At 37.5% G+C, this 22314-nt stretch overlaps 1 protein-coding gene across 1 annotated transcript in view; it reads left to right on the top strand.

Annotated features, from left to right (window-relative positions):
• Window positions 1-17307, top strand: part of SEPTIN14 (septin 14) — a gene marked incomplete at its 5' end in the record, with an annotated part of 32143 nt that extends 14836 nt beyond the window's left edge. Inside the window, 9 exon segments of the mRNA XM_081132684.1 lie at window positions 10-130; window positions 469-664; window positions 5480-5666; window positions 8351-8512; window positions 11266-11362; window positions 12754-12922; window positions 13141-13272; window positions 13274-13277; window positions 17053-17307. Coding sequence (XP_080988810.1) covers window positions 10-130; window positions 469-664; window positions 5480-5666; window positions 8351-8512; window positions 11266-11362; window positions 12754-12922; window positions 13141-13272; window positions 13274-13277; window positions 17053-17226 — 1242 coding nt within the window. The 3' untranslated portion in view covers window positions 17227-17307.
• Between the last annotated feature and the right edge of the window lie 5007 nt (window positions 17308-22314).

Genomic DNA, 22314 nt, shown 5'->3' with positions numbered 1-22314 from the left:
TTCTTTAAGCAAAGAGAAGATAATATCCGTTGCTTAACTATGCTTGGTCATTTTGGTTTTGAATGTTTGCCTCATCAGTTGGTGAATAGATCTATTGAACAAGGATTCTCTTTTAATATTCTCTGTGTGGGTAAGTGCTAAACTTCTCTGAATTATTACTTAATTTTTCCAAATGTTCATTTCAACTTATCTTCAGCAGTGCAACATTGGCGTTAATTCAAGAACGTATCTTCTTAGCCGTATTACTTAAACACTTTTTCTTCAAATACTCTTCCAAATCGTATACAACTTTGTGTATATTTTCTTTCTATATTATGCTAATGACTGAAGGTGTCAGGAGTAGCATGTGTATTTTCAAGGACATCACTGTCTTTGAAGTATGTGGGACCCTTTAAACCATCCTAGGGATGTAGAGTGTCACTTCTCAGCCATGTATGCCCCTATATGATGTGTCTATGTTTATTACAGGGGAAACTGGACTTGGAAAATCAACACTGATGGACACACTGTTTAATACTAATTTGAAAGAAAAAACGTCCTCACATTTTCACCCAAATGTTGAACTTAAAATTCAGACATATCAACTACAGGAAAGCAATGTTCAGTTGAAATTAACTGTTGTGAACACAGTGGGATATGGTGATCAAATGAGCAAAGAGGCCAGGTTAGTGTGTTCTTATTTTAATGAAAAGTTTTTCTTATTTCAAGGAATTTGCCTTCTTTCTCCATGGACTACATTGTAATATTCTTCTAAGGCAATTATAACCTTTCCTCCCAGATTTTAATTCTTTCTAATTAAGTAATGTTCTCTTATTATGAAATTGATAATTTTATATCCAGCTGTCTGATTTTCTTATAATATTTTAAAAATTATAGTAAAAATTTGTTGATGTAGTTTCTATTAGTTTTAGCTTATTTCCTTATTTCTCCTCTGGTATTATGATGAGACTTTATAGTTTCTATATCAGATTTAAACTGTGTAAGAGGAACATCAATAGGTCTAGATTTTTACTCCTTTTTGAAATAGATGCATATTGTTTATTATATGTTATTGTTCCAGTTAGCTAAAGTTAGTTACTTAAGAGTGAATATATTTTTCATATGTTGACTTGTTTTGTGTGACTTATGTTAGTTATATGCAGTGGTGTGCTGAAACTGGCTCCAGCAAGCTTGTGAGAGTATATTGTACTACTCTTTCATCAATTCTGTGTTCAATAACACGATTCAGGTAGCTTGAAATAGGCCAGGTGGGAGAATTCATGCCACAGAAATCAGTAAATGCTACAAATCATTTTTTTCCAGAGAACCACGCTTTAAACATTTACCAGAACGCCACTGGATAAAGACAGACCTTTAAACAAATGCTCAAGTCTAAGTTAAACGTGAAAATATTTTTTGTGAAACTTATGAAAATAATAGACAGTGGTAAAAGGGCTGAAACATTGCTTTAAATAATTATTAACATTTAGAAAATGAATATTACCATAGTACTAATAGTAATACTTCTGAAAGTATATATATATATTTTAATAGAGGATTAAGCTTAGGGTCAGTATGCTCAATGTGCCGAATTTTGTTGTATTGTGTAATAAGCTCCACAATAGATTGTGCCTCCTGTATTAATTTCCTCAGTCTGCCTTAACAAATTACCATAAACTTGGAGGCTTAAAACAACAGAAACTTATTCTGTCACAGTTCAGGAGGCTCGAAGTCCAAAATCAAGGTGTTGGGAGGGCCACACCCCATCAGGAGGCTCTAGAGGAGAAAGAATCTACTTTCTTGCTTTTAAAAAAAATTTACTGATTTTTTTTTTTTTTAGAGAGAGAGAGGAAGGGAGAAGGGAGAAACACTGATGTGAGAGAGCATTATCAACTGGCTGCCTCCTGCATGCCCCACACTGGGGATCGAGAGTCGAACCCGGCAACCTTTCAGCACACGGGATGATGCCTAACCAACTGAACCACACCGTCCAGGGCTGTACAATGATTTTCTAGTTGGGTTCCCTGATGATTAGAGAGGCTGTGTAATTTTTCAAGAATACCACAGAGTTGGTTTGCCTTTCTTGGTGTATCATAACAGTGGATACATTCTGTGGATTTGTCTCATTGCTAGTGCTGTTAACCTGGATTAAGATTAAGAGATTATCTACAGGGTTTTTCAACTGTTATAATATGTTATAATTCTCACCTTTGTAATGAATAAACAACTTGGGAAATGATACTTTGAGGCTATGAAAATATCCTATTTCTCCTAAAATTTTCACCTGTTCTTTTAAGCATCCATTGTGTAGCAATTATTGCTGTAGTGTTTGGATGTTGAATCTGTATTTTTCTAATTCCTCCTACATTTATTAATTGGAAGTCTTCTCTAAGGGAGAGTTTTCTTTTCTCATTTATTTATTTTTCAATTATTTATTTATCTAAGTTAAATTTCAGGATATTTATTTTGTGAGTTATAATACAAAACTGTAGATATTCATTTAGTTGCTCAAATTTTTTCAGTCTTGGCTATTGGGGGCTCTTTCAGTGAGCTTTCAGTTAATTCCTAGGCCCTTTTGACATGCCCACCAACCTTTTTTCCAGAAATTTTAACTTCGAGATAGTTTAATGTTTACAGGAGCATTGCCCAAACAGGTAATTTTTGTACACACTTCGCCCAGCTTCCCTTTATCTTTACATGTTTACAATTGTTCCTATGGAAAATAATACAAGAATTAACAAATAATGATACAAGAGTAAACTCTGTGTTTCAGGTTCTCACAATTGTAAACCTACTTTTGCCCCACCCTGTGTATATGTATCACATTTCCTTGGTGGTAACTTCTTTCCCCAACAGTGAGAACTGTGGATTCCCATATCTACAATGTATTCAAATGTTCATTTAACCTTAGTATGCACATTAAGTAGTGTTAGACCTGTTGGCCACCTCCTTGTTAGAAATAAATTTACTAAGAAGAATACAGTGTTTGCGTCCAGTTCTTTTTGTTCTTTGCCCTATTGTAGTCGGTTAAAATACTGGCTTGTTTACTTTGGTAAGTTCTTCCTCACCACTGTCATTATGGTTATGAAATTTATGTGAAGTAGAGTTATGTCCACTTTTTATAGTTTTATTTCATTTCCATTCCTCCCCATGTTTGGGAAATTCTCAGCTATTATATTTTTAAATAAACTCTCTGCCTCCTTCTCTCTCTTTTCTCCTTCTGAAACTCTAATTTTTCTAACATCTGTATTTTTTATGGAGTTCCTTGGATCACATTGACTTTCTTCACTCTTTTTCATTATTTTTTGTTGTTGTTCCTTTCTGCTTGGGTTATTTCAGAGTTCCTATTCTATAGCTCACTGATTCTATCCCCCATTTGGTCTCCTCTGATGTAGATGCTCTCTATCACATTTTCCATTTCATTCATTGAATTCTTAAGCTCCAGAAATTCTGTTTGGATCATTTATATGAGTTCTATCTCTTTATGAAATTTCTCATGTTTCACAAGTATTGTTTTCCTGATTTCATGGAGTCATCTTTCTGTGTTTTCTTATATCTCATTGAGTTTCATTAAAACAGTTATTTTGAAATCTTTATCAGATAGATTGCAAAATTCTGAGCCTTTGATTCAATTACTAGAGGATAATTGTTATCTTTTGGTGATATGCTTCCTTGAGCCTTCACGTTCCTTGGATTTTTGCATTGCTGCTTACACATTTGAAGTAGCAGACACATCCTCAAATATTTATTAGTTGCAGTCAGATGCAACATACTGTTCATTGGTCCTGTTGTATCTGGGGCTTTCTACGACTTTGTATGATATCCCAGCTGCACACTTCTTTCTCACTATTCTGGAAAAAGTCTTAAGATTTTACCTCTCTAGTTCTTACAGCTCACATGTTTGGCTGCTGGAAATTTCTCTCTTTTTTTCTATAAAGCATTTCTAGAAATGCTTTATAGAAAGTTGTTTCTCCCCTGTTCACAGACCCTGGTCTGATTTTCCTGAGCACATTTCATCTGCCAGATTTCACTCTTGCAACTGCACTGGACAGTGTGCACGCAGAGCCAGCTGCAGAATGAGGAGATGTGTGAGTTTAACACTTGGCCTTTGGAAGTGCCTACAGGCCCAGTGTGGGGATCAGAAACAGAGTTTTTCCCAGAATTTCATGAGTGAGCTTCCTGCTGAAGTCCTGAGCCTAGTCAGCAGGGACCTTTAATATTTGCACTTTGATATTTTTATCTGTCTCTTTCCTAATCTCTTCCCTCCCTCCATTATGGAGTTTCTGTCTCAATATTCTGGGTGTCACTGGAGAAAAAATGTATTTCTCTACAGTTGCTGGGCACTTACTCCCTTTGCCCTGTGGAAGAGATTGCTGCCGTCTATTTTAGTCCCAGGCTGTGCTGCCTTGAGGGAAGGTTGACACTGGCAAAGTTCCTCTTACCTTCTCCTGCATCCAAATTTATTCTTTTTTCTATGCTCCGATGGAATCTCCCATCTTGATTGCTGAACTTCTACAAATATCTTTTATCTGTTGGTGTATGCTTAAGTAAACACACTCCAGGTTCTCCCTGACTGCATGAAAGAGGGGTTGGGGCAGGTTTGCTGGCTTCTGCTGGTTCCACAGCTTGTAGGGAGGTGGGTCTGGCTATTACCAGGTGTGCAGTCGGGCAAAACTCCTCCTGGTTCCCTGGCATATGGTGCTGGGTTCCACAAATCCCACAGAGGTACCTTTGTTAGTGCAGAGGTACCTTTGTTAGTGGATAGATCAGATTTTCAGTTGTTAAAAAGCGGGGAAGTATTCATTGCCATGATTATGATGTCACTCTTCTGAAATTTTACATATAGTAAAACTTACTTTTATGGTGTATATTTCTGTGGGTTTTTAAAAAATTGAACTTATTGGGGTGACATTGGTTAATAAAACCATACAAGTTTCAAATGTAGGTTTTGTTGTTTTGGTTTTTTTTTTACACTTTTTTTAAAATGTAGGTTTTTAAGTTGGGTAGAGCTGTATATCCACTGTCTTAGTTATGACATAGAAAAGTTCTATCACATTCAAAATTCTCTGGTGCTTTAGTCCATCTATTCTTGTGCTGCTACGACACTGTATTATTTCAGCCTCATAATAAGACCCGACATATGAAACATGTCTCTTTGGTTTCCTTCAATCTACATATATATATACACATATACTTTTATGTATACACACACACACACACACACACACACACACACACACACACACACACATATATGTATAAATAAATTTGTTTCTGTTTGGGATTACATTGAATTGAAAGATCATTTTGCCTTTCTATAAACAATGTAAAACATGGGCCTTTATTGGCTTGTGACTGTTACCTTTGCAAGAGTGTTGTGCACATTTTTATTTATATGACAAACTGTTGAGTACACATTAACTATTTATTAAATGGTAAAAATGTAGACTTCAGATGTTATTACTGTGTTATGCTAAATGTTTAAATAATCATTTTTCAGCTACCAACCAATAGTTGGCTACATAGATGCTCAATTTGAGGCCTACTTTCAAGAAGAACTGAAAATCAAACGTTCCTTTGTTGACTACCATGATTCTCGCATCCACGTGTGCCTTTACTTCATTTCACCTACAGGACATTCTCTGAAGGCCCTTGATCTCTTAACCTTGAAGAACATTGACAGTAAGGTGTGCTTGGTAAATCTATCAACCTATCAAGATTTGATAATTATTTTGACATAGTATGTATCTTGAAGGCATTCTCATACAAGAACTTATTTTGTAATATGTGCATATATCATATTTTTTTCTGTAAATTTTTATAGCATTTGTATTAGTTTCCTAAGAAAACTATTACAAAACAGAAATTAATTTTTTCACAGTTCTTAATGCTAGAAGTTCAAGATCAAGGTGTTGCCAAATTTTGTTTCTTCTGAAACCTTTCCCCTTCCGTGGCAGATGGCTGACTTCTCACTGTGTTCTCACATGATCTTTCCTTTATGCACACATCTGGTGTTTCTTTGTGTGTCCAAATTTCCCCTTTTTATAAGGACACCAGTAAGATAGGATTAGGGTCCATTCTAATGGCCTTACTTTAACTTAATCACCCTTTTAAAGATTATATTTCCAAACACAGTCCATTCGGAGATATTAGGGGTTAGGGCTTCAGCATATGCATGTGGGGAGGAGAGACATAGTCCAAAACAACATGTAATAAGTTTAAATCTTACCTGGCTTTCTAGAGAAATTTAATTAGAAAATGCATTAAGATAATGAGGTGCTGGTAAAAAAATTAAAAATATATATATAAATTTAGCTTTTCTTGTGATTAAATGGTAATTCAGTCTGTGGTTATTTGCCCATATTTTTGAAATTGAAATTACTCTATAGTATTATAAAATAACCCGATTAACACTTATCTGGTACCACTGATGTTTTGAAACATGAAGTTTTCATGATTCTGGCTATTGGTCCTATCAGGCAGGATGCAGAGTGCAACATATGTGTTTTTCCAACAGAGCGTCAAATTACATACAAAAGAAACGTATGTCATGATATTCTTTTCTGCACTGAGCCCTGATTAAACATACTGTTTTCAACTTTATTCAGTTGTAGAGAGGAAAAGTTCTAAAACTGGGGAGGGGGTATCAAAGAAGGCCTGACTTTTACTATGTATTGTTCAAACTAGAAAGAAATTTTGTACTTAATCTCATATATCACCAAGTCGTTTAAAGAAGCTATAATTTTAGTTAAAATTAAGAGTTGCCTTAGTTTCTCAATTTGTAGCATATTCAATAAGCAGGGACACACAGTTTGTTTTTAATCTTAAGGGCATCTGTAATTATCAAGCTATTTACAGATACAGGGAATGGCTCATTTTTGCAAGGACCATTACATAAAGGGGTGGGCAAGAGTGCGGGTATGGCTATTGTCTTCTCTCCTTGATCAGCTTTCCTTGCAATAAGTGACTTTTATTCCTCAAATCTGGACACCTGAGGAATTATTAACATAGAAATTTTTCATTTCTTATGTGTCAATGATTTACTGTCACTGGAGAGTATCTTTTCCCAGCTTTGTCACCAATACAACCCAATGCATTTATGTTGGACTTAAATCTACCTTAGCAGCTGTCTGCTTTTTACTGTGGATGCTAATGTTTAAAAATACCAAAATTAGACATTTTGAACATCTCTGTTACAACATTGAAGCCTTAGATTGGAACAAGGTGTTTGTGGTTTTTTTAAAAAAATGTACTTTGAAGAATCTAAAATAAGAGCAATATATTTAAAACTGACTTTTACACATTCCTACTTATATCACAAAACTTGACAGTGTATAGTTTTGCTTTAATGAGGTATCTTATTGTAACAGTAATAAAACATTTTAGAATTCAGCATATTGTTATTTTCTACAAAGTTTAATTATTAAGCTATAAATACAAGGAGACGGGAATAATTATATTTTAGAACTAGGAAGAAAATGTTATGAATAAATTTCAACCTCAAATATACTGTATAGAAATAATTCCTTTTTACAAATGACAAATAAACATACTTGTTAGCGAGATGCTGTAGACATACCTACACACACATTCAGCTTCTAGTGTCTGGTAACAAAAAAAAAGTCTGTTATTTTTAGGTGGTCTTTGGAAAACACAAGCAAATCTCTCTGCAAAGATATCTAGGTAGAGCAAGGATCTATTCCAATGCAACTCTGATTTAGATGAAGTTATGAAGACAGTGATGCGAATGAGTGACAGGTAGAGGACAAGTTGTTCTATGATTTTTTAAAAATATCTTTATTGATTTCAGCGAGAAGAAGGGAGAGGGTGAGAGAGAGAGAGAAACATCAGTGATGAGAGTGAGTCATTGATCAGCCGCCTCCTGCACGCCCCCTGCTGGGGATCGAGCCTGCAACCCGGGCATGTGCCCTGACCGGGAATCGAACCGCAACCTCCTGGATCCTAGGCCGACGCTCAACCACTGAGCCTTGCCCTGCGGGGCTGTTTTATGATTTTGATGAAAGGTTTCTTCTGCTTTTTAGCACTCAGTTAAATAAGAAATCAAATTGCTAACAAATTAAATAGATTACATCATCTTACCACTTACATTTTACTAACTCCTGATGTGTTAGAAATAGAAGAGAGTTTGAGAAAACAACAAAAATTGACTTCTAAACCTGAATTCTCATAAAAATGTATCTTCCAAAGTACTGAGTATTTTGGAAGGCAACATTGTGAGGAAGGCATTATAGTCAGTGATTATCTAGTAACAGATATTTGCTGTCGGATATTGTGAGGTTTTGACTGTAAACATTCCAGGATTAACAACAAATCCTCAATGGTGAGACTTTGTTTCCTTCTTTCTTAATAGGTGAATGTTATACCACTGATTGCCAAAGCAGATACAATTTGTAAAAGTGATTTACAGGCATTTAAGTGTAAGATAATGAACGAATTGATTAGTAATGGCATCCAGATATATCAGTTCCCAACAGATGAAAAAACTACTGCTCAAGCGAACTCCTCAATGAATGTAAGCTTCTATTAAATATTAATTCTGTTTTACATGTGGAAATCAAATATTATCTACAAGTCACAATATTAGTAATATACTGTCACTTGTATCTGACCAAGAGACTATAAATAAGGTATTTCCCCCAAATCCAGTCTGAGAAATGTTTTATTTATTTTTTTAAAAGATTTTTTTGTTGATTTTTAGAGAGAGAGAAAGGGAGAGGGAGAGAGAGAAAAACATTAATGTGAAAGTGAAACAATGATTGGCTGCCTCCTGCACACCCTCCACCAGGGTTCGAGCCCTGGTGCCCTGACAGGAAATTCAACCGGAACTGGCAACCTTTCGGTGCACAGTGCACAGGACAGCGCTCAACCAACCGAGCCACACTGGCCAGGGCAATGTTTTATTTTTTTGATTTTGAAAAGTGTTCACTGAGAATCAACTCTGTTTTTTTAACAGCTTTATGGAGATATAGTTTACATACCTACGATTCACTCATTAAAGTATATAATTCAATAATTTTTAGTCTGTTTACAGATTTGTACAGCCATCACCACAATCAATGCTGGACACATCTTTATCACCTCAAAAATAAACCTCGTACAGTCAGCCCTTCTCCCCTACCACCGCCTGTGAGCTCTCCTCTCCACCAGCCCTAGGTGACCACACATCAGATTCTTTCCCTGTAGGTTTCTCTGATCTGGACATATAATATGGATGGAATTGTACGATTTTGGTCTTTTCATATGCTTATTGGCTATTAGTATATCTTCCCAAGAGATATGTTTACTCAGATCCTTCTCCCATTTAAAAAAAATTAAAAAAAAAAAGGTCTTTATTAATTTCAGAGAGAGGAAAGGAGAGAGAGAGAGAAACATCAATGATGAGAGTCATTGATCGACTGCCTCCTGCATGCCCCCTGCTGGGGATCGAGCCCACAACCCGGGCATGTGCCCTGACCGGGAATCGAACCCCAATCTGGATCCTAGGTTGATGTGCAACTGCTGAGCCACGCCTGGCCGGGCTCTCCCGTTTTTTAAATTGTGCTTCCCCCCACCCCCTTTTTATTGTTATCTTTTTGGATTCTTCTTCTTCTTTTTTAACTGTTCCAATTGGATGTTTTCTACCCTGTCTTCTAAGTTGCTGATTTCATCTCACCTACTGTCGATTCCCTCTAATGTATTCTTGGTTTTAGTTATCGTATTCTCCTTTCTGACTGGTTCTTTTTAATGTTTCTATCTTCTTTTTTTATGCTTCCTATCTCTTTGTTGAGGTTCTCACTGAGTTTCTTCAGCATCCTTATAACTAATGTTTTGAACTCTGTATCTGGTAGATTGCTTGCCTACATTTTGTTTAGTTTCATTTTTCTGGAGTTCTGTTCTGTGCTTTCGTTTAGAACATGTTTCTTATCTCCTCATTTTGGCTGCCTCCCTGTGCTTGTTTCTATGCATTAGGTAAGAGTTACTATGTCTTTCAGCCTTGATAGAGTGACCTTATGTAGTAGGTGTCCTATGGAGCCGAATGGCGCAGTCTCCATGGTCACCTGAGTGGGGTGCTCCAAGAGTGTCTGTTGGGGTTGTGTATGCCTTGCTGTTGAGGTTGAGCCTTGATTGCTTTTGACGCCTCAAGGGGAAGGATTGAACCTCAGGCTGATTGGCCGTAAGGACAGACCATGACTATAGTGGAGGAGCTGACCCCACTGAGCAGGATTCAGTTTAGTGGGGCTCTGTTTTCTGTTGAGTCTGCCCTTTAGATGTGTCATTTGTGGAGATGGTTGGGTGGTGCTCTGGTGTGGTGGTCTGAAGCTGGCCACCTGGTGTGTTGGTTTTGGGGCCTTTTGGCAGGCCACTGCCTGTGCCCTGTCCAAGGCCACTTAGTATGAGCTACAAAGTGATCTGCAAATGGTTATTACTTGTCCTGGGCTTAGAGGAACCTGGGAGAGGCTAAGCTGCAAACTGAGGCCAGCTGCCATTAGTTCCAGGCTTGGGGGCTTCTTAGTAAGAGGCATGGGGCACACTGAAGCCAAATGTTGCTTGTTTTGGGCTTGCAAACATTTGAGAGATTTTAGGAAGTTTGCAGCATGAGCCAAGATAGGCTATGTGTATGAAAAAGTCACTGTAAATGGCTTGGGTGGGTGGGCAAGTTAGGCGGGATGAGGTGTCAGGAACTCACCAAGGCCAGGGAACAGGGTGAGCCAGGTTGATGGAGACTCAGATATGGCGCCTTCAGGCTGCGGGTGAGCAGAAGGCTCAGCAAAGGAACGATAGCTTCTGCCAGCACTTCTGTCTGGGAGAAAGCTACCCCTTCAGCCCTCACCCTAACGCCACACAGTTCAGTTCTGCCCTGTGTGTATGTCCCTGGCGCCTTTCAAGCTGCGGCCCCAGTGAGTCCGCGCCCGCCCTTTACGAGGCAGGCCTGGGACGCCAGCAGCCCTCCGTCTCACTCAGCCACGGTCCCTGCTGGTTTTCACAGCCAGAAGCTGTGGGGACTTCTCCTCCCGGCACTGGAACTCTAGACTGGGGACCCCTGTGTGCGGCTGGGACCCCTTGCTCCTAGGGCAGAACCTCTGCCGCTGAGATATCCTCCCAGTTCTCAACTGCCACGCGGAGGGGTGGGCAGCTCGCTCTGCGCCTTCACCCCCACCCGTCTCACGTGGGTTCCTATTGATATCCTCAGTTATAGGCCTTCCGCCCAGCTAGTCTTCAGATGGGTCTATCATTTAGTTGTAATTTTGAAGTGGAAACATGATTACAGTTGTCCTTCCTTTGTAGGAACACTTACCTTTCGCTGTGGTGGGGTGTCTGGATGAGGTGAAAGTTGGCAAAAGGATGGTGAGAGGCCGGCAGTACCCTTGGGGAGTTTTACAAGGTAAATGTGGTAGTGAGCAGGCTTGCTCTGGACTGGATATGTGTATACAACATATGGTGTATATATAATATATATATATATAATGATATATACTATCAATATCCTATATATAGTATATGAATATTATCATGGTTTCAAAATATCATTTTAACTTGAGCCAATCTTGGTAACTGTTGCTAAACAGTAAAGTAACAGTTACTAATCAGGAGCACAGATTCTGTTTCATTTAGGCTAACGCTTACTTTGATTACAGCATATTCTCATAGGAATTTGCTGGATGGTGCTTTAGGTAGAAATCCACAGAGGCTGGACAGAACCTCCCCCTTTACACGTTTTCCACCTGCGTATTATCTCCTTACGCAGGAACCATCACATTCAGAATGTTGGAAAGGGCTTTGCACAAAAGAACTTTGAACATATTGAAGCCTAAATAATAGTGCCTAAAACATGTTATATAAATTAGTTACTGCCTAAGTTATAAAACATTTTAAAGTGGTCACTAGATAAAAGGATTGTAATTAAAATAAATAAATAAATAAATAAATAAATAAATAAATAAATAAATAAATAAATAAAATTTACCTTTGGATTATACCTAGACATCCATATTTGCTGTCTAGCATCATGATGAGTTGGAGTGTTGTAATAGCCAGTCATTTGTTGTCTAGTTTATATGCTTGTAGTACTGATTATTAGGGATTGGATTATCTCTACTTGTACTAGTTTCCAAATGTTTTTAAAATTGATGTATTAGAAAAATTTAAATTTATAAAACATAGTTAAAAAGAACATATTTTAATGAATATTAAATTTGGTTACAATATCAAACACAAGACACAATATGTTGTGCTCAGTCTTCTGGATGTAACAAACACAGGAGAGAGCCATGTGAATTTATTGATTTATTTTAAATATTGACTAATTTGATCTCATAAATATCTTGTATAAATAAAATATGATAACTTAAGCATGTACAATTATAAAGATCTTTATGTTAGCAGGATTTAACTTAATGAAATTATTTACTTTATGAAATTATACTAATTCTTTGTTAGCATTCTGTAAAAACCTTGAGGGTAGTTTGTATATTAACATAATTATTAGAGAAAACATATGCCATATATTAATATGATATAATGTTATTTTACCGTTTCATATTTATTTTTTGCTTAATAAATTAAAAATAAATTTCCTGGTCTATTAATAAACCCTGTCTATAACTGGTATGTACTACATAAACATGGTTACATGGTTTAAACAATTTTAGCTACTCATCAGAATGATCTCTTAGCTGCTATTTTAAACATTTTCCACGCATACATTTATTCAGTAAAACTCACTGAGTGCCAGAGGTTGATCATGTGTTGTGGCTTTATTATTTCTCTGTCCAGTGGAAAATGAAAATCACTGTGACTTTGTTAAGCTCCGGGATATGCTTCTTTGTACAAATACGGAAAACCTGAAAGAACAAACCCACACTCAGCACTATGAACGGTACAGGCGCTTCAAACTGCAGAAAATTGGCTTCACTGATGTGGGCCCAGACAACCAGCCAATTAGGTGAGTAGCGATCTTGCCAGGGCTCTGTTTTCCATATGCTCTTCCATTCAGCATTGCACCTGCCTAAGTTTTACATCTCATGATACAGAAATTTCCAGTTCTATACATGGGAGAATATTGGTAAATGTTCTCACATGGGACTTAATTTATAATATATATTTTTACGTGTTGGTTTATATTAGCATTTTTATATAAAACGAATAAAAATTCCTTTTTAGTTTTCAAGAGATCTATGAAGCCAAAAGACAGGAGTTCTACAGCCAATGCCAGAGGGAAGAAGAAGACTTGAAATATAAGTTTATGCAGCGAGTGAAGGAGAAGGAAATAGCGTTTAAAGAAGCTGAAAAGGAAGCAAGTACTTCTAGTTTGATATGATTTGTGTTCATTTTTAGGTGTCCTGTTAATTTGGGGTATTTAATCTCAAGAATTTGGTTGATGTTTTTGAAGACAACTTGCTATCTTTCAAAAAGTAGCCATTTACCACGTAGATTTCAAAATTTACACCTTTAAAAAGAATTACAGCCTGTAATTTTTTTCTGGAGCGTTTGGAGAATTTTCTCTTTAATAAGCCCTAAGATAAATTTGTAAAACCCATTTATTTTATTTATGAGATGAATTTTCATGCATAAAGTTTAATTTATAACAAATCCAAACTATTGACTTCTGTGAAGTCATGTACTTTCTAACACTACTACTGCCTTGGAAAACTTCCTATACTTTTATATGTAAGCGGGTGAATGTTGACTAAAGCGAGTCTTGATTAACTAAGGAACTTTTAGTTGGTGAGTTAACCGGGTTGCTTTTTTGTTTCATTCCATTCTGTTTCCAAGGAAGTGGAAAAAGAGGTTACTAATATAATTTTGATTATTTGCCACTTATAGTTTTTGGCAAAGGAATATATTAGGAATCATAAATATTTTTCTCTTACGTGAGTGTGGTTTCAACTTAAGAATATTTAGTTTCAGTAGGTAAATTGGAGTGTGAACTTCCTTTTACATAGAAACAAGGTAGTAACTAGGTGCTACACACCAGATGTCTCAGTCAGGGACAACCGAGCTATCACAGAATTTCCATTAGGTTAGATAAAAAGGGACCCATATTTTTGCATGTACGTGCTCTGCTGTTCCAGTGCCCCTTGTTGAAGAGACTGTCTTTCCTCCAGTGGTTGCCTTTGCTTCTTTGTCGAAGATCAACTGACTATGTATATGTGCATTTATTTCTAGGCTATTTTGTTGCATTGATCTATTTTTCTGTTCTTTTACCAACATCTCATTGTCTTGATTACTGTAGCTTTAGTCAGATACTGTAGCCAGTCTTGAAGGGAGTAGCATCAGCACTGCAATTCGGTTCTCCTTTAGTACTGTGTTGGCTACTCTGGGCCTTCTCTTTTGCCATATAAACTTTAGAATCAGTGTCCACAAAATAACTTGCTGGATTTAGAGTGGGATTGCATTGAATCTCTAGATTATGTGGGGAAGAATTAACATCTTGACAATCTGTAGTTTTTGTATCCATGAACATGGGATATCTCTCCATTTATCGAGTTCTTATCTGATTTAAAATTTATTTATTATTTATTTATTTATTTTTAGAGAGAGAAAGATCAATTAATTTTTCCATTTATTTATGAATTCACTGGTTGCTTCTTGTATGTGCCCTGACTGGAGATTGAACCCTCAACCTTGGTGTATCGAGAGAGACTCTAACCAATGGAGCTACCTGGCCAGGGCTCTTCTCTGATTTTTAAAATCAGAGTTTTGTAGTTTTTGTCATATGGCTTTTGTATATATTTTGTTAGATTTATTCCAAAATATTTCTTTTTTGGGGGATGTTAATGCGATTGATATTGTGTTTTAATTTCAAGTTCTTCCCATTCATTGCTGATATATAGAAAAGCAATTAACCTTTTTAAAAATTTTGGAGTATAATTTTTAATCGTTTTTTATTTCAATTACAGTCGACATACATTTTATATTAGTGTCAGGTATATACTCCAGTGATTAGACATTGTAACTTAAATGATCATCCCAATAAATCTCTTACCCATCTGACACCATACATAGTTATTAGGCTATTATTGCCTATATTCCCTGTGCTGGACTTTTACATCCCTGTGACTACTCTGTGACAACCAATTTGTACTTCTTAAGCCCTTCACCTTTTTCGCCCATCCCCCCAAACCCCTTCCCATCTGGCAACCATCAAAACATTCTCTGTATCTATGATTCTGTTTCTGTTCTGCTTGTTCAGTTATTTATTTATTTATTACGATTCAATTGTTGATAGATATGTATTTATTGCCATTTTATTGTTCATATTTTTTATCTTCATCTTAAAGAAGACCCTTTAACATTTCATATAATACTGTTTGGTGGTGATGATCTCCATTAGCTTTTTCTTGTCTAGAAAGCTCTTTATCTGTTCTTCAATTTTTTAAAAAAAGTTATCTTTATTGTTGAAAGTATTACAGATGTCCCCCTTCTCCCCCATTGATCCCCTCCACCCCGCATCTACCCCACCCCCATGTCCTTCAATTTTAAATGATAATTTGGCTGGGTAGAGTAATCTTGGTTGTGGATCCTTGCTTAGAAAAGCAATTAACCTTTGGATATTAACCTTGTATCCTGCAAACTTGCTATAGTCTCCTTTGTTCCAGGAGGTTCTTTTTGTCTGTTCTTTTGCATTTTCTCCATTGATGATCATGTTACCTGTGAACAAGGCGGTTTTATGCCCTCTGCCCCAATATGTAATGTTTTATTTCCTTCTGTTGTCTTATTGCATTAGCAAGGACTTCCAGTAAATGTTGAAAGGTAGTGGAGAGAGGGGACATCCTTGCCTTGTACCTGTTTTGGGGGAAAACTTCAGGCTTTTCATCAGAGTAGTTAATATTCGAAATGCTTATGTATTAGTGTGAAGTTTAGCTTTCTCTGATTTCTACTCTCACCTTCCCATCTTTAAGAGAAGCATTTCACAGTGTGTTGTTGTTTTTTGCCGTCACTAACAGATACCACCCTCTCACATCCCCAGCCTTTGCAGTCATTCTTGCCATTGTATCTAGATGCTCATTTGCTTCTCAGGGCTGAAGATGTAATTCCAAGAGACACCTGACTCCAAGAAAGGAAAAAAAGAATCTTTATTCAGAACCATGATCTCAACCTCTGCTGCACAATAAAATCACCTGGGGAATTTTCTTAAGCACTGATGCCCGGGTTTCAGCTTCAGAGAGTCTGATGTAATTGTTCTGTGTGCAGCCTGGACACTGAGAGGTTTGCAAGCTCACTGAGTAATTCTAATGGACCCCAGGGTTGAAAACCACTGGTCTTCATACTGTGTTCATGTTCTTCACAGCCACATACACCAGATGATTAAGATTGTGGCAGCAGAATCTCCTGGCCTGTTTGTTTTTCAAAAAGTTATACTGCAAATAAATGTAGAGTTTTATTTAGAGTTTGTAGTGTCCTTTAGAGTTTTATACCATACAAGCCATACCTCCTCTGATGCATACAAGCAATCCTTACGTTGTTGAGTGAAGTCGTGTTCAAGACCTTGGCCCAACTCTAACGGACTCCAAGGTGATATCATCTCTTTCATATGGCCAATTCGATTTATTTTAAATCCTACAGATTAAATAAAACCCCACAAGTAAATAGAAAGTAACTGAATGAGGTCCTTGAAGATTTTTGTTTCTATAATTATGCTAATTTCACTTAACAAGAAAAGGTCTTTAGCATTTACAGTCTCAACAATTGTTTCATAGTGTGTGCTATATTTCAATGTATGCATTTTTAATGAGCATGAATTTATCAAATTTTATTTGAAGAGATTTGTGGGGAAGTGTAGAGAGAAAATAGACATCATTTGGAAAACAAAGTATTTTAAAAACGGAGTGTTGTTTATAGTTGTAGGTTTTATTAAATTTGGTTCAATGGGACATTTAAAATTTAATTGAGAAAAAAATTTATATCTGAATGTTTGTTTTAAACATAAAATTTTGAGATTGTTATTAAGATCAAGCTCCACTTTGATGATTAATGTATGTTTGATAACCAGGAAAAAAGACAAGAATGTTCCTGGGGATATCCACATGCTGTGCTTTGAGTTACAACTGCACCTTTGTTTCACAGCTACAGGACAAGTTTGAGCATCTTAAAAGAGTCCAGCAAGAGGAGACAATAAAACTTGAGGAGGAGAGAAGACAATTGGAAGAAGAAATAATGAATTTTTATAAAATGAAGGCTGGCTCTGAAATATTGCAGACTCAGGCTTGCACCAATGTCAAAAAGGAAAAAGATCGTAAGAAATAGTCCTCTCTTTCCCTTCTCTGCTGTAGCGCCCTGTCTCTCTCGATCCTATCTTCCTGGGAGGTTGTCTTCATAGCTCTTAACTCTGATTAAAGTTCTACTAATTTTAAAAATTTGTCCCCTTATTGTATATTTTCTCCAACTCTCAAGAGCAAGCACCTTGACCCTCTCGTTAGCTGCCATGTCCTCAGCATTTAAACCAAAGATTAGCTGGCTCTCAATAAGTGTTTGCTAAAATGAAAATAAAATCAAAGAAATATATGGCGCAGTGTAAAAAGTGTTTATTAGCTGTAAAAGTTCTTTTAGCATGGCCCTGCCTGTGGCTCCAGTATACAAGTATGGTTGCTTTTGAAAGAAATCTAAGTAGATGATTTGTTGGGGAGCCATAGGCATAAAATATTGTTATAAAAAGCTATGTTAGGCATCATTCTCCTTATCAAAATCTACTGATAGTGATTTCTTGATAGTTACTATAATAAAAAAAGATTAAGTGTTTTATTAGAACTCCTATACTTTGATGTCAGTCCTTATAAAACTAATATTCGGAGGTTAGAGAGAGCCAGGGAACAATGAGAAACCGTGAGTCACATTTTGATGACAATATTACACCTTCCGGATTTTTGGATATGTGTTAAGAGTTATCAAAGTATTAGAAAATAAGGCAATTATTTTGTAATTTCAAAAATTTCCTTCCAGCATGACAGTCATACCAGTTCTATAACACATATAGTGTAGTGTTATGAACACTTGTAATTACAGTAATGTTTCTAAAACACACTTGCAAGCTGCAGTGAGCACAGTGTTATTTCAGTGAGTGGACGTGATACACATTCTTTAACCCATGTGTCAATGTGTTTAAGAGCACGTGTAGTTAGGTTTTGCAATTAAAGTCCCAAGCTCTGCTGTGCATAGTGTATTTCAGTGACTGGAAGGGACAGCTATTCTGTAACACATCTCGGGGAGGGTTTAAGGACATTTGAAACAAGCATGTTTCAAACAAAGCTGCATGCAAGCTGCAGTAGTGTAATGCTATTTTAGGCAGGGGAGGTAATGCTCATTCTGTAATGCGTGCTGTGAAGTATTTAAGAACCCTTCTAATATAGTAAAGTTTTGGAAAACATTTGTAATGAAGATAGCTCTATAAGCGCCACTTGCAAATTATGCTCAGGCAAGTTAAATTACTGAATAAAAGTAATTGCTATTTTGTAATGCATGTAATGATGTGTTTAAGAATGCTTGTTATAAAGCTGTTTCTAACAACTAGGATAGTTTTAAATCAGTAAGTGGAAATGGGCCCTACTGTGTACTGCGTGGACTGCTTAAGGATATTTGCGGTAAAGAATGTTTGTGAGGATGCTACTTGCGAGTGGCATTGAGAACTGTGCTATGTCAGTGACTTGAGGTGACACCCATTCTGTAAGAAGTGTGGCGATGTAAGTCAGTTCACATTTTATCAATATATTTCTTAAGAATGTTATTGGGAAGTTTATTTCAGACCAGGGTTATATAGGTGAGAAGTAATCCCGGTCTCTAATGCACGTAGGAAGTGTTTGATAACATTTGTAATAAAGATGTTTCTAAAAATGCTACTTGCATGCTGCATTCATACCGGGGTTCTATCAATAAAAGGAATTGACCCTCATCTGTAATGCATGTAGTGACTTGTTTAAGAGCACTTGTACTAGAGATGTTCTCAGTGTGATCCTCGCATGCCGCATTCAGACCAGTGTCACATCAACCACTGTAAGGAATCCCCATTCTGTACTGCAAGTAGGGTAGTGTTTCAGAGCGGTTGTAACAAAGCTATTTCTACAAGCACAACTTGTAGGCTCTGCTGTTCCCAGGTTTTATCAGTGAAGGGAAGTAATCCTCATACCATACATGTAATGAAGTGTTTATGAACATGTGTAATGATGTTTATAGAGAATGCTAATGGCAAACTGCATTGAGACCAGTGCTGTACCAGTCAATGTAAGCGATCGCATTCTGTATGCAAATATTGAAGTGTTTAAGTGCACTTTTAATAAAATGTCTCTAAAAATGCCACTTGCCAGCTACAATTAGATCACTGTTGTATCCGTGAAAGGGAGCGATACCCCTTCTGTAATGCATGCAGTGAATTCTTAATGAATTCCTAAGAACACTATTTGCAAGCTGCAATAAGAGGGGTTTTAATCAGTAATGGAAGTACACTTTGTAATGAATGTGGTGGCGATAAGGAACACTTCTAGCCCTGGCCAGTGTGGCTCAGTTGGTTGGGTGTGTCCACACGTGGAAAGGTTGCCAGTTCTATTTCCATCAGGACACATGCCCACGTTTTGGGCTCAATTCCCAGTAGGGGGCGAGCAGGAGGCAGCTGATCTATGTTCCGCTCTCATATGAATGTCTCTCTCTCTGTCTCCCAAAAAATGGGGGAGGGGGAATACTTCTAATGAAGATGTTTCTAAGAAAAGCCCATTGTAAGCTACATTCAAACCCGTTCACCAGTGAAAGTGATCCCCATTGTGTAGTGAGGGTAGTGATGTTATTACAAACAATTCTAATAGAGATATTTGTAAAATGCTGCTTTCAAGCTTCATTCAAACCAGTGTTATATATGTGGGTGAATAAAAATGTAACGCAGGTAGTAAAATGCTTAAGAGCTGTCTCACTAAGGATGTTTCTAATAACACAGCTTGCAAGCTACATGTGGCTGCTGTCATTTCAGTAAATGAAAGTGATACACATTCTGAAATTCATGAAGTGTTTAAGAACACTTGTAAAGATGGTTCTAAGAACGCTACAGGCAAGCAGTCTGAGAACAGTGTTATAGTCAAGAATGAAGTGACACTCGTTCTGTAATGAATATAGTGAAGTAACTGCGATCTCCTCAAGTACATAAGAACCCTAGAAATATAAATTTTTAATTTTATATGTTAAAAATTCAGACCAGTTATATCAGTGGATGTTATGTCCAGAACGCTTCAATAAAGATGTTTCTGAGAATGCTACTTGCAAGCGTATGCATAAGTGTTATATCAGTGAATGCAAGTAGTCCTGATTCTTTAATGCATGTTGAAGTATATAACAACACTTATAATTAGAACATTTCTTTTTTTGTTGTTAATCCTTACTCGAGGATATTTTTTCCATTGATTTTCAGAGAGTGAAAAGGAGGGGGGAGCGGGGAAGAAACATTGATGTGAGACACATCGATTGGTTGCCTCCCACACGTGTTCCAACAGGGGCCGGGGATCGAACTTGCAACCCAGGTACGTGGCCTTGACCAGGAATTGAACCTGCAGCTCTTCGGTGCAAGAGCCAACATTCTAACCACCGAACCAGGGCTAATTAGAACATTTCTAAGAATGCCACTTGCAGGCTGTGTTGGGTCAAGTACTATATTACTAAATAGAGTAATTCACTCTGCAATGCATCACCAAAGTGTTTAAGAACACTTGTAATAAAGACATTATTAAGAATATTACTTGCAGGCTGTGTCTAGACCAGTGTGATGTCAGTGGATGGAATTGACCCCTGTGCTGTGACACATGTAGTGTTTCAGAACGCTTGCAAGTAAAGATGTTTCTAAGAATGCACCTCTCAAGCTTAAGATCCATTGTAATAGATATATTTCTAGAATGTTGCTTGGAAGCTGCATTCAGAACAGTGTTAAATCACTAAATGGAGGAGGTCCCCATTCTGAAATGCATGAAGTGTTGAAGATACCCATACTACCCTAGTCAGTTTGGTTCAGTGGTTAGAGCATCGGCCCTTGGACTGAAGGGTCTGGGTTCAGTTCCAGTCCAGGGCACGTGCCTGGGTTGTGGGTTCTTCCCGGGCCCTGGTCAGGGTGCGTGCGGGAGGCAGTCAATCAGTGTGTCTCTCTCACACTGATGCTTCTCTCTCCTTTCCACTCTCTCTGAAAAGCAATGGAAAAAATACCCTCAGGTGAGGATTAGAAAAGATTACCCACACTAAGGATGTCCCCAAGAACATTACTTGTAAGCTACCTTCAGACCTGAATGTATCAGAAAATGAAAGTGATCCCCATTCTTTAACACACATGTGAAGCTTTAAAAGCACTTATAATAAAGGTATTTCTAAGAACGTAACTTGCAAGCTGCGTCCAGGCAGTGCTGTCTCACTAAATGGAAGTGTTTCTACACCTTAATGCATGTAGTGAAGTAAGTTAGGACACTTTTTAAAAAGATGTCTCTAAGAACTCGTCAGCTGCCTTTGGAGCAGCGTTATGTTGGTGCAGGGAAGTGACACCAATTGTGTAAGACGTAGAGATAGGGTTTGACACCGGGACACATCAACGGGCAGTAAACAGTTCAGCAGGTCGCGGACTGCTGGGCTCTCCAGGCTGGTGAAGTCCTATCCCTTCCAAACCAGCTGGTTATTGTTATGGATGAAGGAACCATCCTGCAATGTGATCTGAAACTGGGGTTGCAAAGGTGGTGACGGTCATTTCCCTACTGGTTGTGGGGCCTTTGGGGTCCTGCATCTCTCCAGGACCAAAAATGAAGAAAACATGAAATAAACAAGGGAAAGGTAATCTTTTATTGTCGGGTATAATTCTGGTTAGACACGGTTTTTGGCCTCCGAGCTGTCTTTAGCGTCCAGTCAAGGATGGGCTGCACCGCACCACATTCCAGTTGGGTCGGCTGTATTCAACAACTAAAAGAACCCTTCGTGTTTCTTTTACTTATGTTTATAATCTATACTCACCTACGCCTACTATGCCCCTTAGAGATAAAGCACTCCAACTCCACTTGCTCATTTCTTTTTGTTACTTTTCATGGCGAGGGGGCAGAGATTGTCTGTGGTTGCTCAGGGGACAGGGACACCTGACAGAAAACAAAGCTCTTCATCCCCAGAACAGGTCCTTTCTTTCCTCTCAGTGTGAGTGATGTTTCCTGTCATATCCACTATTCCCAATATATGAAATGAACAAGATTAAAGAGCGACCATGGGAAAAGTGAGGGTCCTTCCTACACTTCCTTGCAGATGATCAAACGCAGCATCTCAGGAAGAGCTGAAAACAAGCAGCATTTTACTGGGCTCACATTGGACGACAGGCAGGAGCCAGAGCTGGACTCCTAGGCT

Source organism: Miniopterus schreibersii, assembly GCF_964146895.1.
Source record: "Miniopterus schreibersii genome assembly, chromosome: 3".
NCBI classification, from domain to species: Eukaryota; Metazoa; Chordata; class Mammalia; order Chiroptera; family Miniopteridae; genus Miniopterus; species Miniopterus schreibersii.
This window is presented reverse-complemented; position numbering and strand designations above follow the sequence as displayed.